Source organism: Juglans microcarpa x Juglans regia, chromosome 2S (genome assembly GCF_004785595.1).
Source record: "Juglans microcarpa x Juglans regia isolate MS1-56 chromosome 2S, Jm3101_v1.0, whole genome shotgun sequence".
In the NCBI taxonomy this organism is placed as follows: domain Eukaryota; kingdom Viridiplantae; phylum Streptophyta; class Magnoliopsida; order Fagales; family Juglandaceae; genus Juglans; species Juglans microcarpa x Juglans regia.
Window position 1 is genome coordinate 27,949,177 of NC_054597.1, and position 27,484 is coordinate 27,976,660.

General features: G+C 36.3%; 3 protein-coding genes across 5 annotated transcripts; 1 reads left to right on the forward strand and 2 right to left on the reverse strand.

Moving 5' to 3' along the window:
- Positions 1 to 897: 897 nt before the first annotated feature.
- Positions 898 to 20,582, forward strand: LOC121253170 (hexokinase-1-like). 3 transcript variants are annotated; one of them, XM_041153112.1, is made up of 12 exons: positions 898 to 1,428; positions 2,876 to 3,026; positions 3,113 to 3,295; positions 4,205 to 4,279; positions 4,426 to 4,581; positions 4,741 to 4,839; positions 4,939 to 5,069; positions 7,174 to 7,255; positions 7,614 to 7,979; positions 8,577 to 8,598; positions 12,861 to 12,868; positions 20,398 to 20,582. In XM_041153112.1, the coding sequence occupies exons 1-9, from the start codon at positions 1,157 to 1,159 to the stop codon at positions 7,959 to 7,961; spliced, it is 1,497 nt and encodes a 498-aa protein (XP_041009046.1). In that variant the 5' UTR covers positions 898 to 1,156; the 3' UTR covers positions 7,962 to 7,979; positions 8,577 to 8,598; positions 12,861 to 12,868; positions 20,398 to 20,582. The 3 variants fall into 3 exon arrangements, with proteins under 3 accessions (XP_041009046.1, XP_041009045.1, XP_041009048.1); XM_041153111.1 differs by lacking the exons at positions 12,861 to 12,868; positions 20,398 to 20,582 and adding an exon at positions 8,653 to 8,910 and having other exon boundaries at positions 8,577 to 8,603; XM_041153114.1 differs by lacking the exons at positions 8,577 to 8,598; positions 12,861 to 12,868; positions 20,398 to 20,582 and having other exon boundaries at positions 7,614 to 8,303.
- On the reverse strand, positions 9,562 to 14,936 carry LOC121253169 (LRR receptor-like serine/threonine-protein kinase HSL2). Its single transcript, XM_041153110.1, is given in 4 exon segments — positions 9,562 to 10,397; positions 10,503 to 11,420; positions 11,423 to 13,181; positions 14,796 to 14,936. Coding segments are annotated over 3 exon segments (2,943 nt in total). The 5' UTR covers positions 13,122 to 13,181; positions 14,796 to 14,936; the 3' UTR covers positions 9,562 to 10,071.
- A 978-nt stretch (positions 20,583 to 21,560) lies between the features above and the next one.
- Positions 21,561 to 26,370, reverse strand: LOC121253168 (receptor-like protein kinase 5). Its single transcript, XM_041153109.1, has 3 exons — positions 26,173 to 26,370; positions 22,244 to 24,923; positions 21,561 to 22,138 (listed from the first exon to the last, which is right to left on the reverse strand). Exons 1-3 carry the CDS (start codon positions 26,233 to 26,235, stop codon positions 21,813 to 21,815), a joined length of 3,069 nt encoding a protein of 1,022 aa, XP_041009043.1. The 5' UTR covers positions 26,236 to 26,370; the 3' UTR covers positions 21,561 to 21,812.
- Positions 26,371 to 27,484: the final 1,114 nt, after the last annotated feature.

Consider the following 27,484-nt stretch of genomic DNA (forward strand, 5'->3'; position numbering starts at 1 on the left):
TTTAACTGCCCTAAGAGATAGACTCAGACTCCAATAGAGATAGACTCAGACTCCTAATAAGAGATTGACTTAAATTCCTAAAAGGAAAAGGTTTCACAAGATAAATTAGATTCTATCACTCTAAGAAAATAACTTCTATAAATAACTTACAGGAGGTAACAAATACTTCACTTGAACTTGATTCACTTCATCTTCATTTGATATACACTCATCTTTATACTATGATTAAGTATCGAAGTTTACTTAGGACGATTAGTGCTACCTCTTCTTTGCTGTAAGTTATCCGTATAGTTGGTGGTATGAGAAGTGTCATTTACAAGTAAATAATATACCTTTGAAATAATATATATATATATATATTTTTTTATCGAGATTTGAGAATCTGGATAGAGATATGGTCATCAATATAAAAATAAAATTTCGAAGGGATCAAGACTAATGAAAACGGTCGTAGCACGTGACGGCTGCTAATATATATATATATATATATTTTAATATGCCAATGCAAATCCTTCAGAGTCCGTGCGAAATTAAATTATAAAAAGTCTTGTTTAAAAAAAATAAAATTATAAATAGTCTTGACAACTAACACGAGCTACGGGTCAAGCTAAAGATGCATTGGAGCCGTACACGTGGCGTTTCCTGAAACAAAAAAGTACAGAAACGATGGATGGGCTTTTTTTTTTTTTTTTTTTTTTTTTTTTTTTTTTTTTTAACCAAAACCGAAACAACTGGCGACCGAAGAAACGATGATGACGGTGAAAGGTGGATTAAAAAGTAGACAAGGCAACTGGCACCCGAGATGTCAGTATCGTTATTCAAATCCAAAACGATGGGCCTTTTCTCAAACCCTTTATCTCTCTTTCCATAAATATTTTATATATATAATAAGATTTATACGACTCGCATTTTCTGCTGACCTTTCCCTTCGGAAAAATCAAATCAAAGAGCAAGTAACCGGTTTTGTTTTCCGCTGTAGCTTCTCCTCCTCTTCCTTTACGTCTCCCTCCGATCTGGGGTTTTTCATCTCCTTCTATACTTGTTGTTACAGCTGGGAGAACTCATGCACGGGAATACGAATCTTTGATAACGAATTTCAAGTAAAAAGTCGAATCCAACCAATCGGGGAGTTGAATTAGAGAGAGAGAGAGAGAGTATGGGGAAGGTGGCGGTCGGAGCAGCGGTAGTGTGTGCGGCGGCGGTATGCGCGGCGGCGGCTCTGGTGGTGCGCCACAGGATGAGGAGCTCGGGGAAGTGGGCCCGAGACATGGCGATCGTCAAGGAATTTGAGGAGAAGTGTGGTACCCCCCTTGGTAAGCTGAGACAGGTGGCTGACGCCATGACCGTTGAGATGCATGCTGGTCTCGCATCGGAGGGTGGCAGCAAACTCAAGATGCTAATCAGCTACGTCGACAACCTCCCCACTGGGTAACCAAAAAAAAAAACTCCTTTCTATTCATTTCGAAGTTCAATTGATTCGATTCTTTTTGGGCTCTACAATTCGTTATTGCTTTCTGTTGATCGTGATTGCATAAAAAAGGCTGATCTTGATTGAAGAAATGATATTTTTGGTCAGATTTCAAAGGGTTAAAAATGATTTTTTTTTTTTTTTTTTGTGGTTATTTTTTCTAGTGTGTTTGAGCGCTTTTGGTACCAACTTAAGTTCAGGGTCAATCTTGCCGAGAGCTATTTTTGTCTGTGAAAGATTGGTGTAAAAGGAAAAGATATCCGAGACTTGTTAGTTACTTAGTTCGAATGAAACGTTCTCTTCAGAAAAGAAAATTACTCAGCTTGAATTGATAGGGACAAAATTCACTTAGGATTTATAGGACTTTTATTGTGAAGGTAGCATTTGCTTTATGATTAGCCTAAACTTTTTCTCGTGTTTAGTTTTCTTTTCGTTGTTCAAATTTTATGCTTATTTGGTGGGAGTTGTATGTTTAATTGTTCTTTGCTATATCCTTTTCCCATTATCTCTCTCTGCAATATTCGCCTTCCCGACTTTTGGTTTTTCCATTTTATGTTCTTTCCTTATATTATATGGGTTGTAATGTCTATATTTTATTTTATTTTATTTATTGCTTGAAATTTTTGGCTCATAGCTGTCATTGAATTTGTGCAGTGCTTTCATGCGGGTTTAGCATGGAACTCTCCTAGCAGTTCTTCCACTTTTATTGGATGTTCATCTATAATGATGAATCCCTGATAAAGTTAGGTTTTTGGAAGGATATTAAAGTTGACCATCACGTCGTGGTTTTACAGATAATCAAATTGCTTGTCTTATAGATCTAATGGATGGAGTCTCTAAGGTTTCTCCTTCTAGTTTCCATGTTTGGCATGTTCTTTGTGGAATATGGCCACTTTATGGTCGGCAAGCAATTGGTGGAGACAATTTTGCTGAGTGCAACTCAACTTTCTTATTTATGGTAGTAAAAGAATTTGTAGCTTACTCTCATAGTATGAGGCAACTCTTTGCGCATTTATTGCTGTAAAGTACAGTTTTGGCTCATTAGTTAAAGTTGCGTAAAGTATCAATCGGCGTATGCACTTTCCTCACGTCAATATATATCATGAGATTTGCCCTAAAGAATTATTTCGGTTATCCTGATGGGTGTTAATATGAGTAAAAATAATAAGAAAGACAGGACTAATTAAAAACGTGCATAATTTAGAAAACAATTACTACTTTTTTCTCATTTTTTAATCCGATCCGATTAAAAAATGAGAAAAAAGTAGTAATTGTTTTCTAAATTATGGAAATGATAAAGCTTATGTGAAATAATCCTACACAGTGGATGTGATATCAGTTGTCCTTGTACTACTGAATTGAATTTCAGCTTAGCATGTTCATTCACTTTCAATCTAATTTTAATAGGAATGAGAAAGGGCTTTTTTATGCACTGGACCTTGGAGGGACAAACTTCCGTGTCCTACGAGTACAGCTAGGAGGGCCAGGAAAACACATTATCCATCAAGAATTTGATGAAGTTGCAATTCCTCGACATTTGATGACAGGGAGTTCTGACGTTAGTACTTCTTTAATAAATCTATCAAAGGTTAAGTTGTGTTAAATGGTTCAAACTCTAATCTATTCTAGATGATGTTACTCCAGGAATTGTTTGATTTTATAGCCGCAGCTCTTGCAAAATTTGTTGCTACAGAAAGTGAAGGGTTTCATCCAGCACCTGGTAGACAAAGGGAGTTGGGTTTTACCTTCTCATTCCCAGTGAGACAATTATCGATTTCATCAGGGACCTTGATAAAGTGGACAAAGGGATTCAACATTGAAGATGTGGTAATCCTAGTTGCTTTGGCTGCTTGTTCTTGGTCTTTCATATTGATATGGCTATCTTTGCCTGTTGTTATAATTGATGACCAGGTCTGTGGTCCATTGTCCAAGTAAAGTAAGCATAAAAAACCTGCAAATATTTTTTTTACACTGATTATGCCTGGGGTAAAAACTCTTTCGATTTAAATTTAACTAGTAAATGTTGTGGTGCCTTTTTTTTTTTTTTTTTTTTTTTTTTTTTTTTTTTTTTTTTCAATTTTCACTTTATTTGGCAGCAACAATTTTCCCTGCTGCTCATATTATGGGAATGGTCATTCACCTAGAAGCCGATAGGCGGGGCCCAGTGCTTGATCTGGATTTTAAAATGATGCACTCTTATATCAGGGTCTAGAAACAAGATGTAATGTGTAATGGAAAATCACTCCAAAACATTCTGTTGCTACTGAAATTGTTGTACCTGCTTTTTGAGAAGGGATACTTTGTTCACTACATATTTTGGGAGTAGAAGTCGATAATTGCAATTAGACTTGGCTGAAATGTTAAAAAAAGTTGACATAATTAATATTGCCCTTGACACCATGGAAAGGTTTTCATTAATTAGTGTAAGGCCTGAACATCTAGGGAATCTTATCTGCAGTGCACATATGCATTAGTATGCTCTCCCTCTTCCTCCCCTCTCCTTTCTCTCTGACCCGCCCAACTGCCCGCCCACCCTCCCCTTCTCAATGCATAATGCATCAGTGTGTGCCAGGGATGGGTTCTATCAGAAAACAATTGATTTTTTTTTTAGGCTGTGCTGGTCCCTGTTATAGTTGCTCATGAAAGCTTTGGACAAATTCCATACTGAAGAGCATACATATTCAATATTCCTGAAGTCCTCTCTTTTAACTTATTTCTTGGCTGGAATTGATATAGGTTGGACAAGATGTGGTTGGAGAATTGACCAAAGCCATGGAAAAGATTGGCCTAGATATGCGTGTGTCAGCTTTGGTAAGATTTTCATGTTCAGCTATTGGGAGGAAAAATTACAGTTTGGTATCATGATATTTGTCTTTCTTGGTTCCTCAATGTTTCATCCTGTTTACTATGATCTTTGTTTCTATCATGGGCAACACAAACTTGCTGGATTGATGTAGGTCAATGATACAATCGGAACATTAGCAGGAGGTAGATACTGCAACCAGGATGTCATTGCTGGTGTCATTTTAGGCACTGGTACAAATGCAGCATATGTAGAAAGGGCACATGCTATTCCCAAGTGGCATGGTCTTCTTCCTAAATCAGGAGAGATGGTTAGTATACTTCGGTGGTATCGATTTTGTGAAACTGTTACCTGCGTTTTCCATCACTTTTTTTGTTTCACTTACAAAACTGTTCAGGAGTAGTTCTCAGTGTTTACTGTTAAGTACAAGATGATGAACCGACAATAAGTTATTTTTATCATAATGTAGGTTATCAATATGGAGTGGGGTAACTTCCGGTCATCCCACCTTCCACTAACAGAATATGATCAAGCACTAGACGATGAGAGTTTAAACCCTGGAGAACAGGTCAACTCCTGTGAAATCTGAATCATGCCTTAAATACATCTCTGCTTATTTGAATGGCTCACTGAATATTTGTCACACCTTCCTGATTGTTGTGTGCAGATCTTTGAGAAGATAATTTCTGGTATGTATTTGGGGGACATTGTACGCAGGGTTCTGTGTAGGATGGCTGAAGAAGCTGCATTTTTTGGTGATACCGTTCCACCCAAATTGAGAATTCCTTTAATACTGAGGTAGGAAAATTTTTTATACACCACCCTGTTTAAACTTGTCAGATGGTGACTTCTCTTTTACTTATGCGGCTTGAAGTCTGTGTATAGTCTTATTTTTCATTTATACTGTGCACCAATGAATACTGACTTGTTTAGTAATAAATTAATTATTTTGACATTATTCTGTTGCAAGTGGCATAATTCATTAATTTTAGTGACTTCTGAAATAGGGAGCATGATCTATACTATCTATTTCAAGTAATGAGTAGGTAAACCGCTGTGCCATTAAACCCCTATCCATCCTAAATCAAATATACAAACCTAAAAACCTAGCTTACTTTCAAACCAATTACTTCTGTCTGGGCGTAACAAGATTTCTAGAAATTTGTAGTTGGTTTTGGCTGCAGATATCTGTTTGAACTCTGGGTGCATTGGAGCTACCAGTTAATACAACCCTGTCCCAAACCTTGTACAAATGTTTTAAATTGGGTGCTTTGTTTGCTGTGTTTAATTTGAATATAATGATAAACAACCTGACCATTGGCATGGAATGTTTAATAATTTGATTATTTGATTTGCTTGTATGAATCGAGTGGTATCCTTTATCACCTAGTCTAGCCAATTTCAATATAAAACTCAAATCATTAATGCAACTATGAAGGTCAGTGCTTGAATTTATGCCTGTTGCCAAAATTGTTTTTGGTTCTGTATGTCATATTTTGTTCCCATCAGAGACGAAGGCATAAGAGGGTCCCCCAAAGAGTAGACAAACCAGAAAGAAGAGTCCCCCAAAAATGTAGGAAACAAAGAAATTATGGGCGATTTCCCTCGTTGTCCTGTCCCTTCCCACTGTCTAACTTCGTGGGTATGCTAGTGACAGTGAAACCATTGGCAATTTTGACCATAGGTTTTGTAATGGGCAATTCCTTGCCACCAATTTGACTTGGTGGTCTTTTTTCATGCAGCTTTTCCTTTTATTGTTTTGTATAATCTAAGGCTGTCATTTTTTTTTTCATGGTAATTTTTTTTTTTGTTCTCTGGCATTCTCATTAAGATTCGACATTTTATGTTATTTTATTGTTTAGATAGGTCATTTCACTATCAACTTTTTGGTGGGGAAAATTCTGAACTTGTAAGAAACTCAGAGAGAAAAGTAATATGCAAAATTTGCTTAAATTTCTCAACCTATTTAAAACTCCATTTTTTCATTCCTTTTCTCCCCAACTTTGTACACCAACATTACATTATTTATTTATTTTTGTAATGTATGCATTTACCATCTAGTTGAATTTGGCAAAATATCTATTTTTCTTTTAGTGAATTTTTTTGTCTGATCTTTTTTTTATGTATCTGCTTTTTTTCGTTTTATTTTTAGCAATTTGGTATTGGTGTTGCTAAAAAAACTCAAATCCAACCTCCTATTCCAACTCCAAATATTTGGCCCCCCAAAGCCTACAATTCTGGCTTCATCCTTGGTCCTGTGGCATTGGCCTTCAAACCTGAATTTTGAAGAGCTTTTTTTTGGTAATTCGGTCTTATCATCTGATTATTAACGGATTGTTAGGATGTTTTTGAGTCTTTTTTTTTTTTATTGGCACCGAGTGTTCTGAGCGGGTACCTGATTTGTCTGGTAACAATAAATCTCCTGAAAATACACTTGTTCTAGCAATAAGTGCTGCTACCATGGAGCATAGAAAAAGAAAACAGAAAGTCAATGATAATAACAGCCAAAAGAAGCGTAGGGCTGATAAGGGAAAATTTTACTACCTGGTGGGGACCACTTTTTGTAAAGGGCTTGCATGCCTAAGGCTTGTATGTAGCATTACTCGTAAGAAAAATAAGAGGAAATAGATAAGTCAATTTCCCCAAAAAAGTTGCTTCTAATTAGAGTTAAGATAGTCTACAAGCATTCCACTGTTTCACGTGTTTTTCACCCCTGCACTGTTTCGTTTTTGGACTATGATTTGAGATGTTTATTTGTTTAACTCGTATCCCTTGTAAATTGAATTGTTGTGGTGTAGTTTGTGTAAGTTTTGCTGCTTAAGATTACTTTGCATTTGCATGATGTAGGTTGTGTTGGGCAACAACTTTTAGAGATTTTATATTGTTGATGTAAAATATGCAGGACTCCAGACATGTCTGCAATGCATCATGACAAGTCTTCAGATCTGAGAGTGGTTGGGAGCAAATTGAAGGATGTCTTAGAGGTATTATAAGCGGCCCAAATTGTTGGATGAAATTTTATTTACATTATCCAACCTTAGAAATCAGTTTCTTTTTTCTTTTTTCCGATAAGTAATAAGAATTTCATTAAAAATTGTAAAAGGCGCATTCCAAGCACAACTAGATGTGTACAAAGGAGTCATTTTTCTTTCTACATGTATTTGTTTGTGTTAGAAGAAGAAAAGTAGAAAGGATTCAAAATAACTCAAATCTTTTGTGTAATGTTTTTTCCAGAGAGGAATTCTTATGTTTATTTTGGTGTTTTGGAGGAAATTTAAATAAAAACACAGATCTTTTCCTAATTCAATGGGTTTTCTTATACTTTAATTTTTTCTTTGTTAGATATCTAATACCTCCCTGAAAATGAGAAAAGTCATTGTGGAGCTTTGCGACATTGTTGCCTCACGTGGGGCCCGCCTATCCGCTGCTGGGATCTTTGGTATCCTCAAGAAATTGGGTAGAGACACGATCAGGGATGGAGAGAATCAGAAGTCGGTTATAGGGATCGATGGAGGGTTGTATGAGCACTACACTGAATTCAGGACATGTTTGGAGAGTACACTCAAGGAGTTATTGGGAGAGGAAGTTGCTGAGAACGTCTCCGTTGAGCACTCCAATGATGGCTCTGGCGCTGGAGCTGCCCTCCTTGCTGCCTCACATTCCCAATACCTTGAGGTAGAGGAATCATGAAAAAATGTCGGAGCCAAGGTAGATGGAGAAGTGTGACATTTTCATTATTAATTTTTTTTTTTGTATATTTGTTGTTTCTCCCTTTTTCATCATTCCGGATCACTCGGAGCTCGTCTTTGCTCCTAGTTCAAGAGATCATGCCAGCAAAACCTTAATTTATGGTCTTGCAGAGCACATAGTATAGAACAGTGGATCATATTTGGCGGGTAAGTAGGGCTCATGCTTACATGCTGCAGCCTCTAATTCTGCTGCTTTTGTGATGGTGTTGTATTTTGTTGGTATTGGCATATTTTAAGTGCACTTGTACTGAATTATGAAATAAAATGGGGTATGTTAACTGTTCTTTCAGGATTCACTTTGACAGAGCATTCTCCTGTTTTTATTGCAAATAAAACAGGATGTGTGTATCAGAAATGTGGAATATTTGGAAAATGATTTGTACAAGCTTAGGTTGTGCACCTCTCGAGTAAGCCTTTTGATAAAAAAAGTGAGACCCACTTGAAAATTTTCACTTTTTTCGAAAGGTTTATACGTTGCGTGTTTGTATTTAATATTACTCTTTCACATTTGGACGATATCAACAAAACGAGCCAAATTTGCTGTTACTTTTTGTAGGAAGAAAGTACCTTCGATTGTTTCAGTTATAAGAAATACTGCTTTTAAGTTCGTAAGTCTGCTAACATGATCTTTGTCCTGGTGATCGACCTTACAAACCAGTTTAAGAAGACTGATTATCTCTTGCGTAAAGAATCTCTGGTTTTCGCCGTACTTTTGTGGTGACATATTGCCTATTGGGGAGGCTGGAGGGGGAATTATTTACGATATCGACTTTTGTATTTGTCATTTTAATTAAATGTAGATTCCAATGTGTACCCTTTGTGTATTGTAAGGGCTTGAAAGGATTTAAAAAATTACCCATTAAAAATATAGTGAAGCAGATGGTAAAAAAGGCTTGAAGGGTGTAAATAATTACAATAAAAATAATTTTCAAAACTGGGGTGTGAAACGACAAGTATAGTGAAATAGGGGATAATTTAGTATGCAAGTCCAAAATAATTACACAAAAGCAATCTAATAAAATGACGTGGCTTGATGTGATTTGTCAGATTGCAAAGTTACTTTTATTATAAAGTAAATCTAACGTATCAGATGAAGACACGTCAGTTTGTGAGATTATTTTTGTGTAATTTCTTTGTAGATGTAGTAGTCCTTACAAATTAATGATAATATCAAACATCTCTACCGTCTTTGCAAGAAGATACAATTGTCAGCCCTCATTTATGGAAAAGATCTCTATTCAAAAGTGGTGTAGACTTGGGAGGCACTTCAGATGAAAGAAGGTTCGTTTCCCATGCAGATTTTGCAGTCAACTTGCTCTAAAGAGACTTGGAATATCAAGTAGCATTTTCCTCCCTTGTCATATTCATTTTCTAGAATGGAATTGAATAGTCGATGGGAAAGTTAAACCAAAATATAACAACTCATCCATCCGTGTGGACATTAGATAGAAGTTAAGAATAGTATACTTCGGGGGATAAGTTTTTTGACAAGTAATTTTGAACAGAAATGAGCATTGGGAATTAGAGAGAAGTCTTTGAAGTGTTCTAAATTTGGTTTATTATTCTTATAAATGCAACATGGAGATTGTGCTATAATGTCTTAAACACTATGGAAGACCACGTTGGTGTACTTAGATTAACACCTTATGATACATGTTCTATCACTAAGAAAGTTGAACTATTTGTGTCTCACGTATTGGCTAATCTAACATTATCATACAATATGCTATCCTATACAATACCTTTGAGTTCTTGAAATCTCAACTACTACTTTCTAGTGAAAAAATAGTGAATAGTAGTGAAAAAGTAGAAAATAATTTGTGACAAATAGTGAAGTGTTTATAAATAGTAGTGAATAGTAGTGAAGTAGTCTGAGGCCTGACACTACTTCACTTACCAAACACAATCTTAACGGTAATAACTTCACCATTGAATTCTTTTTAGTAACCATAGAGGATCTAGTCTTTTATTTCTCTTGAACAATGCTTAACATCCTTATTTGGTTTTGAATTCCTTAGGAATGGAAAAACATCTCAGTTGCCGCATTCTTCTCACCGTTTATGACTGGTTGGCTGCATTGGAGATAAAACCTTAAGAACCTCTTTCATTGATGGCCTGGTAGAAGGCTGTGTGCTAGTACAATAGAGTCCAAGTCTAAAAACATGACACATTTCATTCAAGTGACAGGGTTCCTTGACCTCCTCATCCAAGGCATCACCTATCGGTTTTCCATCTTGAATGTGTCGTAATGCCCATTCGGCTAGAGATGTGTGTTCATCACCATCATTGGCTTTCCTTCCGGTTGTCAGTTCCAGAAGGATAACCCCAAAGCTGTAAACATCAATCTTCTCATTAATTCTTGTCGTGCGAGCATACTCTGCATTTCAATTCAACAATACAAGCAAAGCCAAACTTCTAGTGATAGAAAAGGAGGAAAACATAATCAATAAAAGGAAACTTGGAAATCTATATTGTCACACACCTGGAGCTATGTAGCCAAAAGAGCCAGCCACGGCTGACATTGTAGCCAGTTCTCCCTCCTTGACCAACATTTTTGCTAAACCAAAATCAGCTATTTGTGCATTGAAATTGAGATCTAAAAGGATGTTGCTTGACTTCACATCTCGATGAACAATGGGTACTAAGCAGTCATGGTGCATATAGGAGAGCCCCTGGGCAGCTCCAACTGCTATATGCAACCTCTTAGGCCAATCCAAGACAACATGACTGACTGAACTTGAAAAGGTTGTTGATCTACTATTCCTATGCAACCAGCGATCTAGGCTACGGTTATCCAGATACTCGTAGACAAGAAATTTTGAATTATCATTGGAGATACAGCAGAGCAACTTCACTATGTTGGCATGTCGAATTGAACTAAGTATTTTGACTTCTGCTAGAAATTCTTTTTCAAGCTTTTCTTCTAGCTTTCTGTTATTCCAAATCTTCTTCACAGCAACAATATCACTTGAATGATAAACAACAACACGATATACTTGACCTGATCCACCAGAACCAATCAGGTTATTTTCTGTCAATCCTGACGGAATGTCTGATTCTGTGAAATTCAGCTTCTGGAACAAAACGAGCTTCCATGTCAAATGCAATCCATGCTTTCTTTTTTTGCAATTTCCAATCGCAAAGAATAAAATAAACAAACCTAGAAGAACTACTACCACCAAACCTATGATCCAAGCAATTAATTTGTAAGAAGTTTTGCTCGACTTTTGGCCTTGCGAATTGCAGTTCTTGAGGTTAAGGGATCGAGATGGTCTGTTAGCACAAAGATCAGGATTGTTCAAGAAGCTGTAGGCATATGCATCGTTCTCAAATTCACTTGGGATGCTTCCAGTCAGATGATTTGAAGACAGATTGATTGAAGTGAGCTTCAAGAGGCCAGTTTTGATGGAATTATGCCATATAACTGGTTTTCTGACAAGTCCAATTCAGTAAGGCTTGGTAAGGAACCTAGTTCCTCTGGAATTTGTCCAGAGATTGCATTTCGGCTGAGGTTTAGGGTATTCAGCGATTTCCATGAATTAATATTTGATGGAAGGGAGCCCGAAAGTCGGTTTTGATCAAGCAAAAGAGTTGTCAAACGAGAAAGATCTCGAGGAATCGTGCCTTTGAAGTGGTTATTACTAGCCATGAGAACCAACAAATTCCTCCAGTAAGACACTCCCTGTGGAATTTTACCCGAAAACCTGTTGTTATTCATCTCCAATCGTGAAAGATTCCATCCCAATCTCTTAGGAAGCTCGCCTGTAAAAGAATTATTACTTAGCATCAACATTTTCAGATTCGATGATGTCCAAAGGCCACTTGGAATTTTCCCAAAAAACCCATTTTTGTATATGTTGACTAATTCCAAACTGCTGCAATTTCCAAGCGACTTGGGCAACTCTCCAACAAGTTGGTTTTCAAAAGCGACCACTCCCACCAACTTCCCATTGTCACACAAGTGTTCTGGCAACTGGCCTGTAAGGTTGTTGGTTGAAACCTGAAACTCTTCCAGCATAGAATACCTCCCAAGTTCTGGAGGCAAAGTCCCTGAAAAATTATTGTTAAATAATCTAAGATTTATCAGCTTCGGAAGACGACCAATGCTATCTGGGATTTTTCCAGATAGTTGATTGAAAAACAAAGCCAGACCTGTCAAATTTTTTAGCTTTCCAAATTCATCGGGAATTGTCCCTGTTAAATTATTTGAGGAGAGATCAATGACATCGAGGTTCAAAGCCTCAACCACCCGAGGAATCTCCCCGTACAATTTGTTTTTGTGAAGGTAAACAATCTTTAGATTCTTCAGCATAAACAAACTATCAGGGATCTTCCCGGTCAAGTTATTTCGTGACAAATCCAAATGCTCCAAAGCTGCCATTTCTCCAATCGTGTTTGGGAATTTCCCGATCAAATTCGTCTCGACCATCCATAAATACTTCAATTTCTTCAACTTTCTGAACTTTGAAGGGAACGTTGTCACTATCTTAGAATTACCGGCCAATCGTAGTTCCTCGAGATTGGACAGGTTTCCAATTTCTGGCGGGAAAGAACCAGTAAACGGACAATTGATAAGCATGAGGTTTCTCAGTTCTGTCAACCGCCCGATAGATGCTGAGATGTTACTGTCAAAGTTGTTGCCTCCGAGGTTGAGCTCTCGAAGTCGAGACATGCGGTGAATGTCATCAGGGATTGCACCGTAAAAGTAGTTCTTTGAGAGGTCAAGAATTTCTAGCTTAGAACAGTTGTAGAGAGCTCTCGGGAACTTTGCTGAGTGGAAACTGTTGTTATAAACATCAAATGTTGTGAGGTTCTTGAGGTTGCAAATTAAGGGTGAGACTGTTCCATTGATGTTATAATCTCGGAAGGATAATCCGATGATAGAGCCATTGGAGCAAGTGATCTCAGGCCAAGAACAATGGGAGGAGGAGTATGTTGGAATCCAATGTCTGAGAGATTCTGGGTTTCCCCAGAGTTTTTTCAGGTTTAGTAGGATTCCTTGTTCTTGAGCACTGAGCTGAGAGTTTGTATGGCTGAGAAAGAGGGAAAAGGTACTGATGTAGAAATAGAAATGGATATATATTAGAGTTGTTTTCTTCATTGCATGAGGTTGAGTTCCTTTGCTTCTGGCTCTGGTCTGAACTCAGATCTCAACACAGACCTAATAAATAGATGAATATTTGAGAAAGATAAGAAAAAACACACCCGATGGTAACATCTGCTAATTTTCAAATTCAAATGAAGGAAAATTCAAAGATCATAACATCTGCTAATTTTCCATGGAAAGGGAATTCATTGACCAATAATTGCAAGTTTAATCCAACATCGTTGCTAAGATGATACGGTTATGTGGGCATGGAACTTTCAATCCCTATTAAGTAAATAAGAACCAAAGTAGGGGATTCTTAAAGAAAACAATCTTTTTTAAAACAAGATTAGTTGATTTACTCATATGTCTAGAACCAAGATGATAGTTCCCTAAGAACCCCCCCCCCCCCCCCCCTTTTTGCAATCCATAAGAGAGTGTTTAACATGATTGGTACATCTTTAAAAAAAGAAGTTGTAGAGAGGTCAAGGATTTTTACACTATAAAAGTAGTTCTATGAGAGGTCAAGAATTTCCCGCTTGGAATAGTTGTAGAGAGCTATTGGGAAATCCATTGAGTGGAAACTGTTATTATAGACATAAAATGTTGTGAGGTTATTGAGATTCCAAATGAAGGGTGAGCCTATTCCATTGATGTTATAATCTCGGAAGAATAATCCGATGATAGAGCCGTTGGAGCAAGTGATCTCATGCCAGTAACAACGAGAGGAGGAGTTTGCTGGAATCCAATGTCTAAGAGATTCTGGGTTTCCCCAGAGTTTCTCAGGTTTAGTAAGATTTCTTGTTCTTGAGCACTGAGTTGAGAGTTTGCATGGCTGAGAAAGAGGGAAAAGGTACTGCTGTAGAAAGAGAAATTGATAAATATTTGAGTTGTTTTCGTCATTACAAGAGGTTGAGTTTCTTTGGCTCTGGCTAGTGGCTCTGATCTGAATTCTGATTTCAACAATGAGCTAATCAACAGATGAAAATAGGATTGTAAATTCGGATACGAATTCGGATGTCTGGCCATAACCAGATTCGTATTCGGGTTTTGGAAACCGAGTTGTTGTTCGTTCGGGTAAACCCAACCTAAAAAAAAATCCTTTTAACACTTTTGGAAAGGTTTTTTTTTATAGGACTTTATGTTTATTATTTTTTATATAATGAATATTTTTATAGACATTTTTTAAACTTTAAGGCTCCGTTTGGATGTTGAGCTGAGTTGAGATGGATTGAGTTTTTTATAAATAGTAGTGAGTTGAAATGATGAAGTGAGTTTTGTGAAGCTCAGCTAAGATGAGTTTAGATGTATTTGAATGTTAAGATGAGTTTATATGTATTTATGAGAAGTTGAGAAAGGTTGTGGATCCCATATGGTAAAGAGATGTTGAGTTGAAAAAGGTTGTGGGTCCCACATGTAAAGAGCTTTTGAGTTGAGTGATATTTAGTAATTTAGGAGTTGTGTATTTAGATGTTAGAATAGGTCTAAAACAGAACTCAACTGAAATGAGTTGAGCTCACTCAAAAAATACATTACTACTATTCATTGTTTTATTATTATTTTTCACATACTTTTTACTACTATTCAATATTTTATTATTAATTTTTTTATTATTATTCATATAATACCTGAAAATACATCACTACCAAAATACAACCTAAAGTTATTAAATTCAAACAAAAACTTTACCTTGTGAATTTTGCCGCGGCAGCTAGGGGCTGAAGCTCTGGTTTTGCAGGGGTCGATTGGCATGAGTTGACTCAGATGGCACCGTTGGTTGATTAACAAGAGTACTTGAATGAGCCATTGGAGAGAGAAATGGTGAGTGTTGAGCAGGTGTCATGGCGAGAAAGCTTTATATAGAAAATTAGGAGGGAGAGGGACTTGATTTTTAACATTTTTGTTTATTTTCTCTCAACACAGGTAAAAGTTTTTGTTGGAATTTAATAGCTTTAAACAAAGAAAAAAAGACCAGGTTATGGACTAATCGAATTTAAAAACCGGAGCCGTAATTAGATTTGAGCAGGTAACCGTCTAGATTTCTGAATTTTATATTGTATCGGAAAAAAAAAAAAAATTCAATCTGACTGCACACCCTTCGATGAAAACTCGAGAAAGATGAAAAAAACACACAACAAATGATGGGAGGTTTAAATCTCAATTTAAATAATAAGATGAGATAAGATAAAATAATTTTAAATAAAAATTAAATAAAATATTATTAAAATATTATTTATTATTTTAAAATTTAAAAAAATTAAATTATTTATTATATTTTATATATAAATTTAAAAAAAATTATAATAATAAAATAAATAAAATAAAATCGTTTCTATATTTAAACGTTGTATAGAAAATTCAAGGAATCTTACATCGTCAAAGTTTGAACGGAAAGCTTCAAACTTGACACAATGTCAACATGGGAAGAAAGAGGAAGAAGCAGGTACCCCCAACTCCACGTTGAGTTTGTTGGTTGTATCCGCACTTTCCCGTGAACTTCACGACTACGATATCCATTTGATAACGTCATATTTTTTCCACTGCTTTGTTTGTTTTCAACCTTGTTAGGTCTGGTTTGTTTTGACAATTTTTTTTTAATTTATTTTATTTTATTTTATTTAATTATTATAATTTTTTTAAATTTTTATATAAAATAAAGTAAATAATTTGATTTTTTCAATTTTTAAAATAAAACTAATATTAAAAAAATATATTTTAATAATATTTTAATTAATTTTTAATTTTTATCTTAATTAATATAATCTTATCTATAAAAACAAACCAGTCTAATTAAGGCCGATGCTTTCCACGGTCCACAACCCTCGTGAAATGAGTTGGAATTAGAAAAATCAAGATAGGATTATTACACAAAAGATAAAAAATACAATGACGTATTTGCCTCTTTCTTTATGCTATCATGACATTATGAAAATATGAAGTTTGTCACCGCCAGTAGCCCATCACTTAAGACCCGCATACAAAAGGCTTTTTCAAATTTTTTTTTTTTAAATATTATTCGAAATCAAATTAAATATCTTTAAATTTGAAAAATATGTCATTTCAATATTTTATTTAATCATTATATAATTATTATCTATACATAAAATCAACATAAAAATTATTATTAAAAAATATATATTTAAATAAAATTTCACTTTTCTTATTTATTTTCACAAACTTTAATATAGAATTGATGTAAAAAAAATAATTATTCTATTTTTTTCTCTCATTTTACAAAACTTATTAAATGTTACATCTAAAAACTTTCTCAAATGTTCTCTATTTTTTTTTTATTATCAAAATCAAGCAAATCCAACGTGTTCAAACCAATGTTTTGAATATCGTACTGGAAGCCGTACTGGTCAAAGCACTGGAATGAAATATTTCGACACCAGTACTGTTTCATGTACCGTTTCGGAACAATCGATATATGAATAAATTATATATAAATATATATATATATATAAATTATAAATAACCTAATCTGAATTGAGGGTCAAAAAATAAAATTCTAGTTTGAAAAAATGAAAAAAAAAAAATTGAAGGCCGAAATTGAGGCCGGTACCCGCCGGTATTTGGGCCGGAACGAAAAGTGTAGGGTACCTATACCAGCCCAGCAATCGGTACGGAAAATTTTGGTTATACCGACCGATACAGTATAAAATTTAAAATAGTGGTCTAAATCCCTTCCAAACCAATGAGGAAAATGTTATATTATGTATGAAAAAAATGTAGGAGGAGCATACTACTGCTTGATCTACAAGAATCTTAACCACCTAATTTAGGCCAGCCCTGCGGTGGACATCGGTAGCCAAATCGAGCCACCGCATGGTCGCTGGTGCCACCAACCACCAAGAATAATTTTTATTTTTTCTTTTGTTTTTTTTTAAAAGTTTTTAAAATTTGAAAAACTAGTTTTTTATTGTATAAATATAATTATTTTTAAAAAAATTTAATTAAAATCATTTTGTAAAAAAATCAACTTGCCACGTTACAATTACAATCTCTTGTTGGTCAATGTGATTTCTGTTAATTAATATCAATGGATGGAAAAATTTACGAGGGTCCCATCTCCAATAAACGCATATCACATGAAGAGGGACGTTATGATGAAAAATAAAGTAGGCCATAGCACGAAGGTGTCTAGTCAGCGGCGCAACTAGAAATTCTATTTTGGGGGGCCATATGTGTATATATATATATATATATATATATTATAACTTTATTGTTTATAATTATAAGAAAATACATTATAGACGTAATTTAATTTCATAATCCTTCAATTTATAAGAAATATTTTTTGGATCCATTTTTTTCATACTTTCAAGAAGATCCAAGAATTTTATATGGGATTAGAAGAAGATTTTCATATTTTTAAATGATTTTAAGAAGTTTTTAAATCTTTTCGGATCAATATTATTTTTTATCAAATTTTATTTGAATTTAAATAATAATGATTATGTTTGTTTTTTGGAAGGTTAGCACAAGAATTGGATTATGCATCTACATATTTGCATAAGAAAAAATTTATTCATCATCCACACACACCACACACAATACTTTTTTTATTTTTATTTTTTAATTTTTAATTTTACCAAATGTGTGATATATGGATGATGAGTAGAAGAATTTACTAAGTTTAAGAAGAATAAAATAAAATAAAAAATTAAGAAATAAAAAAAGTGTGGTGTGTAGTATGTTTGGATGATGAGTAGCAAAACTCTTTACAAATTTGAAGAAACACTGTTCACTTCCCAAATCTTATTTTAGTAGTTTTTTTTCTCTCCGCTCCATCTCTCTTTCTCAACACCAACGGAAACAAACTCTCTCTTGAAACATTTATTTCTCCTTACTTTCTCTCTCTACACCAGCGAAAAGAAATCCCAAAAATAATTATAATAAAATAATAATATTTTATTATTTGGCTAAAAAATGCATAATCTAATGTGAAAATTTTTCTTGATATGCAAAATCAATCTCTAAAATATATGATTTTACATATGCATATAGAGAAACCAATACTAGTGCTCATCATGTCCACCTCTGGTGGAACGTTCAAACTTCAAACCAAGGAAAATTCAAAGAACGTCACATCTACAAATTTTCCAAGGAAAGGGAATTCTTTGATCAATAATTGCTAAGTTTAGTCTAGCGTCTTTGCCAAGATGATACGTTCTGTGGGGCTGGAATTTTCCATCCTTGCCAAGATTAGTAGATTCAATCATGTGTTTAGTTTCCTATGTTCGAACTATCTATCTCCCTCTGTCTTGTGTCGTTATTGACCTTGCAAACTATGAGGGAAGGTCCATCTCGGAAGGGCCCAAGCCCAGGAAGGCCAAGCTATGGAACCCAGGTCGAAGGGAAGAAGCTAGAGACCCTGGGCCAAGGGATCGGATACCGAGAGTGTGGTCCATCCCAGAAAGACCCGAGCCCAAGAAGGCCAAGCTATGGAACTCCAAGCTCAAGGGAGGAAGCTGGAGACCCTGGGCCGGGGGATCAGGTAACCAACGCGAACCAGCCTAGGGTGGCTTACCGACACCAAACTGAGAGGTATCAAGGAGAATGTTTTGCTGCTTGGTAAATTGCCGAACCCTATACAAAGAACTGGATAGGACCGGTCACTGATTCAACAGGCCCAAGGCAGGCCGCGATCAATGCCTATGTTAGAGATCCGGCACGCAACGACACACCCCACGTACGAAGGACGGCTCACCCGTGATCTGACACATTGTCATGGCAGGGAGGTGACGGCAGGACAGACCTAGCACGGCTGACACAACACGATCTCTTGCTAGGCCGCGGACTGACACTCTAAGGAGACAGGAAAATGAGTAGTGGCAGGTTTGACGCTTGGCACACCACGATCCCTTTCGACGGTGGAACCGGATCAGGTATAAATAAGGGAGAACCCTACGGGACTCACTTTCTATCCGATAACCCTTACTATCATTCTGCATTTTTTGAGCTTTCTCCATAGAACAATTCACTGACTTAGGCATTAGAGTGACCTCGGGAGTCACCAGAGTCACTTCTGCCTCTTAGTTGCAGGCGACGTGGAGTTTGGGCTTTGCAGTACTGCTCGGGCTGGGAAACACGACATCAACAGTGACGTCGTCTTCCATAAAAGCGTGTACTTCGCATACCGGCAACAACGCGGTCCCAAACTACAAGAATGAGAGATCACGTGGAAGAAACGATGGAAGCACGACTCGCAAGCATGGAGGAGGAGACCATAAGAAAGCTAATAGAGGAAACGGGGACACTTTGCTAGGAGAATGCAGACCTCAAGTTCGCCAATGAGGAGCTGGCGGGGGGAGCAGAACCGAGCGACAATGAGCATGAGGATTCGTGGAGGGCCCTAATAAACAATGCGGTGGAAGAACAAAGACGCGAGATGCACCTCAAAATTCGAGAGCTGGAGGACAAATGTGCAGAGATGGAGAAGAAGATAGACACCTCGTCAATTGTAGACCAGGTACTCGTTAGCTCCGACCTCCCGTACAGCGCGTGAATCATGACTATGCCACTTCCCCCCAAGTTCAAAGTACCTTAGATGGAAGCGTACGATGGGTCCAAAGACCCGCTAGAGTACCTGGAAACATTCAAGCCCACATGACCTTGCATGGTTTCCCGAGAGAGGTTGCCTGCCGAGCTTTCCCACTAACTTTGAAGGGAGTCGCCCGGACTTGGTTTAGGTCCTTATCGTTGGGAACAATAGGAAGCTTCAAGAAGCTCACCCGCCTCTTCCTGATGCAATTCCTGGCCAGTTGTAAGAGGAGACACCCGGCGACTTATCTCCTCACAATCAAACTGCGGGACGACGAGAATAATAGTAAATATAGTAGCCAAATCTTGTTCAGCCTGAATTTGTGTTGACATGTCAAATGGAGCAGCTCAAGATAAATAATAAAAATGTACATATTCCCACCAGCTCAAGACTTTTTGCGATTTCACATTTTAATTTTTTAAAAATAAAAAATTTGATTTAATAGGATTTTGTTTTTTGAAGAATTTATAGGTGTAGTTTTATCTTCTTAAGGGGAAAAGTAGATCAACTGAAATTCTTTAGTAGTTAAAGAACGTGGAAAAATTGCTGTCTTTTTTTTTCTTGTCTATCTTGATGTCATATAATCTTTCAGGAATAGGACTGTGGTTAGAATTTTATCTATTTAATTATTCTGATAAGTACAATTGCTGTTACTTTTTGTAGGAAGAAAGTACCTTCGATTGTTTCAGTTATAAGAAATACTGCTTTTAAGTTCGTGAGTCTGCTAACATGATCTTTGTCCTGGTGATCGACCTTACAAACCAGTTTAAGAAGACTGATTATCTCTTGCGTAAAGAATCTCTGGTTTTCGCCGTGCTTTTGTGGTGACATATTGCCTATTGGGGAGGCTGGAGGGGGAATAATTTACGATATCGACTTTTGTATTTGTCATTTTAATTAAATGTAGATTCCAATGTGTACCCTTTGTGTATTGTAAGGGCTTGAAAGGATTTAAAAAATTACCCATTAAAAATATAGTGAAGCAGATGGTAAAAAAGGCTTGAAGGGTGTAAATAATTACAATAAAAATAATTTTCAAAACTGGGGTGTGAAACGACAAGTATAGTGAAACAGGGGATAATTTAGTATGCAAGTCCAAAATGATTACACAAAAATAATCTCATAAACTGATGGAGCTTGATGTGATTTGTCAAATTGTAAAGTTACTTTTATTATAAAGTAGATCTAACGGATCAGATGAAGATACATCAGCTTATGAGATTATTTTTTGTGTAATTTTTTTTATAGATATAGTAGTCCTTACAAATTAATGATAATATCAAACATCTCTACCGTCTTTGCAAGAAGATACAATTGTCAGCCCTCATTTATAGAAAAGATCTCTATTCAAAAGTGGTGTAGACTTGGGAGGCACTTCAGATGAAAGAAAGTTCGTTTCCCATGCAGATTTTGCAGTCAACTTGCTCTAAAGAGACTTGGAATATCAAGTAGCATTTTCCTCCCCTGTCATATTCATTTTCTAGAATGGAATGGAATAGTCGATGGGAAAGTTAAACCAAAATATAACAACTCATCCATCCGTGTGGACATTAGATAGAAGTTAAGAATAGTATACTTCGGGGAGAAGTTTTTTGACAAGTAATTTTGAACAGAAATAAGCATTGGGAATTAGAGAGAAGTCTTTGAAGTGTTCTAAATTTGGTTTATTATTCTTATAAATGCAACATGGAGATTGTCCTATAATGTCTCAAACACTATGGAAGACCACGTTGGTGTACTTAGATTAACACCTTATGATACATGTTTTATCACTAAGAAAGTTGAACTATTTGTGTCTCACGTATTGGCTGATCTAACATTATCATACAATATGCTATCCTATACAATACCTTTGAGTTCTTGAAATCTCAATTGCTGCTTTCTAGAGAAAAAAAAGTGAATAGAAGTGAAAAAGTAGAAAATAATTTGTGACTAATAGTGAAGTGTTTATAAATAGTAGTGAATAGTAATGAAGTAGTATGAGGCCTGACACTACTTCACTTACCAAACACAATCTTAACGGTAATAACTTCACCATTGAATTCTTTTTAGTAACCATAGAGGATCTAGTCTTTTATTTCTCTTGAACAATGCTCAACATCCTCATTTGGTTTTGAATTTCTTAGGCATGGAAAAACATCTCAGTTGCCGCATTCTTCTCACCGTTTATGACTGGTTGGCTGCATTGAAGATAAAACCTTAAGAACCTCTTTCATTGATGGCCTAGTAGAAGGCTGTGTGCTAGTACAATAGAGTCCAAGTCTAAAAACATGACACATTTCATTCAAGTGACAGGGTTCCTTGACCTCCTCATCCAAGGCATCACCTATCGGTTTTCCATCTTGAATATGTCGTAATGCCCATTCAGCTAGAGATGTGTGTTCATCACCATCGTTGGCTTTCCTTCCGGTTGTCAGTTCCAGAAGGATAACCCCGAAGCTGTAAACATCGATCTTCTCATTAATTCTTGTTGTGCGAGCATACTCTGCATTTCAATTCAATAATACAAGCTAAGCCAAACTTCTAGTGATAGATAAAGAGGAAAACATAATCAATAAAAGGAAACTTGAAAATCTATATTGTCACACACCTGGAGCTATGTAGCCAAAAGAGCCAGCCACGGCTGACATTGTAGCCGGTTCTCCCTCCTTGACCAACATCCTTGCTAGACCAAAATCAGCTATTTGTGCATTGAAATTGAGATCTAAAAGGATGTTGCTTGACTTCATATCTCGATGAACAATGGGTACTGAGCAGTCATGGTGCATATAGGAGAGCCCCTGGGCAGCTCCAACTGCTATATGCAACCTCTTAGGCCAATCCAAGACAACATGACTAACTGAACTTGAAAAGGTTGTTGCTCTACTTTTTGTATGCAGCCAGCGATCTAGGCTACGGTTATCCAGATACTTGTAGACAAGAAATTTTGAATTATCATTGGAGATATAGCAGAGCAACTTCACTATGTTGGCATGTCGAATTGAACCAAGTATTTTGACTTCTGCCAGAAATTCTTTTTCAAGCTTTTCTTCAAGGTTTCTGTTATTCCAAATCTTCTTCACAGCAACAGTATCACCTGAATGATGAATTACAACACGATATACTTGACCTGATCCACCAGAACCAATTAGGTTATTTTCTGTCAATCCTGACAAAATGTCTAATTTTGTGAAATTCAACTTCTGGAAGGGAACGAGCTTCGATGTCAAATGCAATCCATGCTTTCTTTTTTTGTAATTTCTGATCACAAAGAAAGAAAGAAATAAGCCTAGAAGAATTGCTACCACCAAACCTATGATCCAAGCAATTATTTTGTAAGAAGTTTTGCTCGACTTTTGGTGGTGTGAAATGCAGTTCTTGAGGTTAAGGGATTGAGATGGTCTATTAGCACAAAGATCAGGATTGTTCAAGAAGCTGTAGGCATATGCATCATTCTCAAATTCACTTGGGATGCTTCCAGTCAAATGATTTGAAGACAAATTAAGTGAAGTGAGCTTCAAGAGGCCAAGTTTTGATGGAATTATGCCAGATAACTGGTTTTCTGACAAGTCCAATTCAGTAAGGCCTGGTAAGGAACCAAGTTCCTCTGGAATTTGTCCAGAGATTGCATTTCGGCTGAGGTTTAGGGTATTCAACGATTTCCATGAATTAATATCTGATGGAAGGGAGCCTGAAAGTCGGTTTCGATCAAGCAAAAGAGTTGTCAAACGAGAAAGATCTCGAGGAATCGTGCCTTTGAAGTGGTTATTACTAGCCATGAGAACAAGCAAATTCCTCCAGTAAGACACTCCCTGAGGAATTTTACCCGAAAACCTATTGTTATTCATCTCCAATCGTGAAAGATTCCATCCCAATCTCTCAGGAAGCTCGCCTGTAAAAGAATTATCACTTAGCATCAACATTTTTAGATTTGATGATTTCCAAAGACCACTTGGAATATTCCCAGAAAACCCATTTTTGTATATCTTGACTAATTCCAAACTGCTGCAATTTCCAAGCGACTTGGGCAACTCTCCAACGAGCTGGTTTTCAAAAGCTACCACTCCCACCAACTTCCCATTGTCACACAAGTGTTTTGGCAACTGGCCTGTAATCCTGTTGGTTGAAACCTGAAACTCTTCCAGCATAGAATACCTCCCAAGTTCTGGAGGCAAAGTCCCTGAAAAATTATTGTTAAATAACCTAAGATTTATCAGCTTCGGAAGACGACCAATGCTATCTGGGATTTTTCCAGATAGTTGATTGAAAAACAAAGCCAGACCTGTCAAATTTTTTAGCTTTCCAAAATCATCGGGAATTGTTCCTATCAAATTATTTCCTGAGAGATCGATGACATCGAGGTTCAAAGCCTCAACCACCCGAGGAATCTCCCCGTACAATTTGTTTTTATGAAGGAAAACAATCTTTAGATTCTTTGGCATAAACAAACTATCAGGAATCTTCCCCGTCAAGTTATTTTGTGACAAATCCAAATGCTCCAGAGCTGCCATTTCTCCGATCGTGTTTGGAATTTCCCCAATCAAATTTGTCTTGGGCATCCATAAAATCTTTAGCTTCTTCAACTTTCCGAACTCCGAAGGCAACGTTGGCATTATCTTCGAATTACCGGCCAATCCTAGTTCCTCGAGATTGGACAGGTTTCCAATTTCTGGCGGGAAAGAACCAGTAAACGGACAATAGATAAGCATGAGTTTTCTCAATTCTGTCAACCGTCCGATAGATGCTGAGATGTTACCATTGAAGTTGTTGCTTCCAAGGCTAAGCTCTCGAAGCCGAGACATGAAGTGAATGTCATCAGGGATTGCACCATAAAAGTAGTTCTGTGAGAGGTCAAGAATTTCCAACTTGGAACAGTTGTAGAGAGCTCTTGGGAACTCCGTTGAGTGGAAACTGTTGTTATAAACATCAAATGTTGTGAGGTTCTTGAGGTTGCAAATCAAGGGTGAGACTGTTCCATTGATGTTATAATCTCGGAAGGATAATTCGATGATAGAGCCGTTGGAGCAAGTGATCTCAGGCCAAGAACAATGGGAGGAGGAGTTTGTTGGAATCCAATGTCTGAGAGATTCCGGGTTTCCCCAGAGTTTTTTTAGGTTTAGTAGGATTCCTTGTTCTTGAGCACTGAGTTGTGAGTTTGCATGGCCGAGAAAGTGGAAAAAGGTACTGATGTAGAAAGAGAAATGGATAAATATTAGAGTTGTTTTCTTCATGACATGAGGTTGAGTTCCTTTGCTTCTGGCTCTGGTCTGAACTCTGATCTCAACAAAGACCTAATAAATAGATGAAAATTCGAAAAAGATAAGAAAAAACACACCTGATGGTAAGAGAGTGTTTAGCATGATTAGTACATGCTTCAAATCCTTGTTTTCATAAAAAAGCTGATTTTGTAGTATATTTCTTCCTCTAGTCACTTGAAAGGAACAAGATTAAGCCCTTAAATGATTTTTAAATATAATAGCCAAATCTTATTTAGCATGAATTATGTTTACATGTCAAATGGAGCAGTTAAAATAAGAAAAATGATTTGTGCAAATTTAGGTCATAAAAATTTTGTACAAATCCTTCATAAAAGAAGTTGTAGAGAGGTCAAGAACTTTTGCACCATAAAAGTAGTTATGTGAGAGGTCCAGAATTTCCTACTTGGAATAGTTGTAGAGAGCTCTTGGGAACTCCGTTGAGTGGAAACTGTTATTATAGACATAAAATGTTGTGAGGTTCTTGAGATTCCAAATGAAGAATGTGACTGTTCCATTGATGTTATAATCTCGGAAGAATTAGTTGATGATAGAGCCGTTTGAGCAAGTGATCTCATGCCAGTAACAATGAGAGGAGGAGTTTGTTGGAATCCAATGTCAGTAGCAATGAGAGGCTGATAGAGATTCTGGTGTCCTAGAGTTTCTCTTAGGTTTAGTAGGATTTCTTGTTCTTGAGCATTGAGCTGAGAGTTTGCAAGGCAGAGAAAGAGGGGGAAAAGGTACTGATGTAAAAAAAGGAATGGATAAATATTCGAGTTGTTTTTGTCATTACACGAGGTTGAGTTACTTTGGCTCTGGTTCTGGCTCTGATCTGAACTTTGATCTCGACAATGAGCTAATCAACAAATGAAAATAGGGCTGTGAATCTGAATACGGATCCGGATACCCGACCATAACTAGATTCATATCTGAATTTTGAAAACTAGGTGGTTATCTGCCCGAATAAACCTGGCCAAAACCAGGGCGTATAACCAGATTTAAATATAGATATCCTAGTTTATTATTATTATTTTCTATTTTTTAGGACTTTATGTTTATTATTTTTTATATAATGAATATTTTTATAGACATTTTTTGAACTTTAAGGTATTTTCATAATACCTTACTACTATTCATTATTTTATTATTATTTTTTATATACTTTTCACTATTATTTAATATTTTATTATTATTATTATTCTTTTACTACTATTCACATAATATATGAGAATACCTCACTATCGAAACGTAACCTTAAGCTATTAAATTCAAATAAAAATTTTACCTTGTGAATTTTGCAGCGGCAACTGGGGGCTGAAGGCCTGGTTTTGCAGGGGTCGATTCGCATGAGTCGACTCAGATGGCACCGTTGGTTGATTAACAAGAGTAGTTGAATGTTGCCATTGGAGAGAGGGTGAGAGAGAGAAATGGAGAGAGAGAGGGTTGAGTTTTGAGCAGGTGTCTTGGCTTGGGAGAAAGCTTTATATAGAAAATTCAAAATTAGAAGGGACCGGGAGTACTTAATTTTAACATTTTTATTTATTTTCTCTGGTAAAGTTTTTGTTAGAATTTAATAGCTTTAAAATAAAGAAAAATAAACCATGTTATGGATTAATCGGATTAATAGAAAATTCATGGAATCTGACATCCGCAATGTGAACAAGGGAAAAAAGAGGAACAAGTACCCAACCCCACTCGTGGAAGATGGCAGTAGACTTTGACTCGCTTTGGATGATGTTGAGTTTCTTGGTTGTATCCGCACTTTCCCGTGAACTTCACGACTACGATATCCATGGAACATTAACACCTTCATTCATTGGATAGCCTCATCATTGAGTTTCTTGGTTGTATCCGCACTTTCCCGTGAACTTCACGACTACGATATCCATGGAACATTAACACCTTCATTCATTGGATAGCCTCATCATTTTTTCCATTAAAGCATTCACACTGATCAGATCTGATCTGGTTCGTTTTCGCAACTTATCATCTACGAAAAGAAACCAGCTAGTCAAGGCCGGTGCTTTCCATGCAAGGAACACAACCCTGGGTTGGAATTAGAAAAATCAAGAAATGATTATTAGGTACGTTTAGAAACTAAAAGCTCAATTTATCTTAATTTATTATTATAATTTTTTAAATTTTAAAATAATAATAATATTAAAAAATAATATTCTAACAATATTTTATTATCTCAACTCAATTCAGTTAACCCATCTTTACTCTTACCAAACTTGATTTTGAATTTTTTATAAACATTTTATTTTAATCTATTATTATTCAACTTTGGCGTGTTAATAATCTAGGAAACAATTCTCATACTTCAAAAAAAAAAAAAAAAAATCAGTATGAAGATTCAGATGCTAAATAGAAGGAATTAGACCCTAATCATCACTTTTCATGTGAGTTCACAGCAAAAAAAAATTCAATAAATACAGCCGATTTCATCGTAGCAAGCATGAGTAGAACTCATTTTTTAAAAGAAGGAGAAAAGACGAACTCAAACAGATTGGAGGAAAAGAACGCTGGGCTGGGCTGGATCTACGTTACCGGCGTCGCTGGTGGAGGAACTGAGGACAACGTTGGTGGTGGTGGAG

What these genes read in the sequence shown, in the direction of transcription:
- LOC121253168 (XM_041153109.1), bottom strand. Translation starts at nt 26,235, where the DNA reads ATGCGAATCGACCCCTGCAAAACCAGGCCTTCAGCCCCCAGTTGCCGC. An exon ending in GCCGCTGCAAAATTCACAAG is followed by an intron (nt 24,924 to 26,172) that starts GTAAAATTTTTA and finishes TCTATTTATTAG; the next exon opens with GTCTTTGTTGAGATCAGAGT. An exon ending in TTTTGGCTACATAGCTCCAG is followed by an intron (nt 22,139 to 22,243) that starts GTGTGTGACAAT and finishes ATTGAAATGCAG; the next exon opens with AGTATGCTCGCACAACAAGA.
- LOC121253170 (XM_041153112.1), top strand. Translation starts at nt 1,157, where the DNA reads ATGGGGAAGGTGGCGGTCGGAGCAGCGGTAGTGTGTGCGGCGGCGGTA. An exon ending in TGATGACAGGGAGTTCTGAC is followed by an intron (nt 3,027 to 3,112) that starts GTTAGTACTTCT and finishes ATGTTACTCCAG; the next exon opens with GAATTGTTTGATTTTATAGC. An exon ending in GTTTAAACCCTGGAGAACAG is followed by an intron (nt 4,840 to 4,938) that starts GTCAACTCCTGT and finishes TGTTGTGTGCAG; the next exon opens with ATCTTTGAGAAGATAATTTC.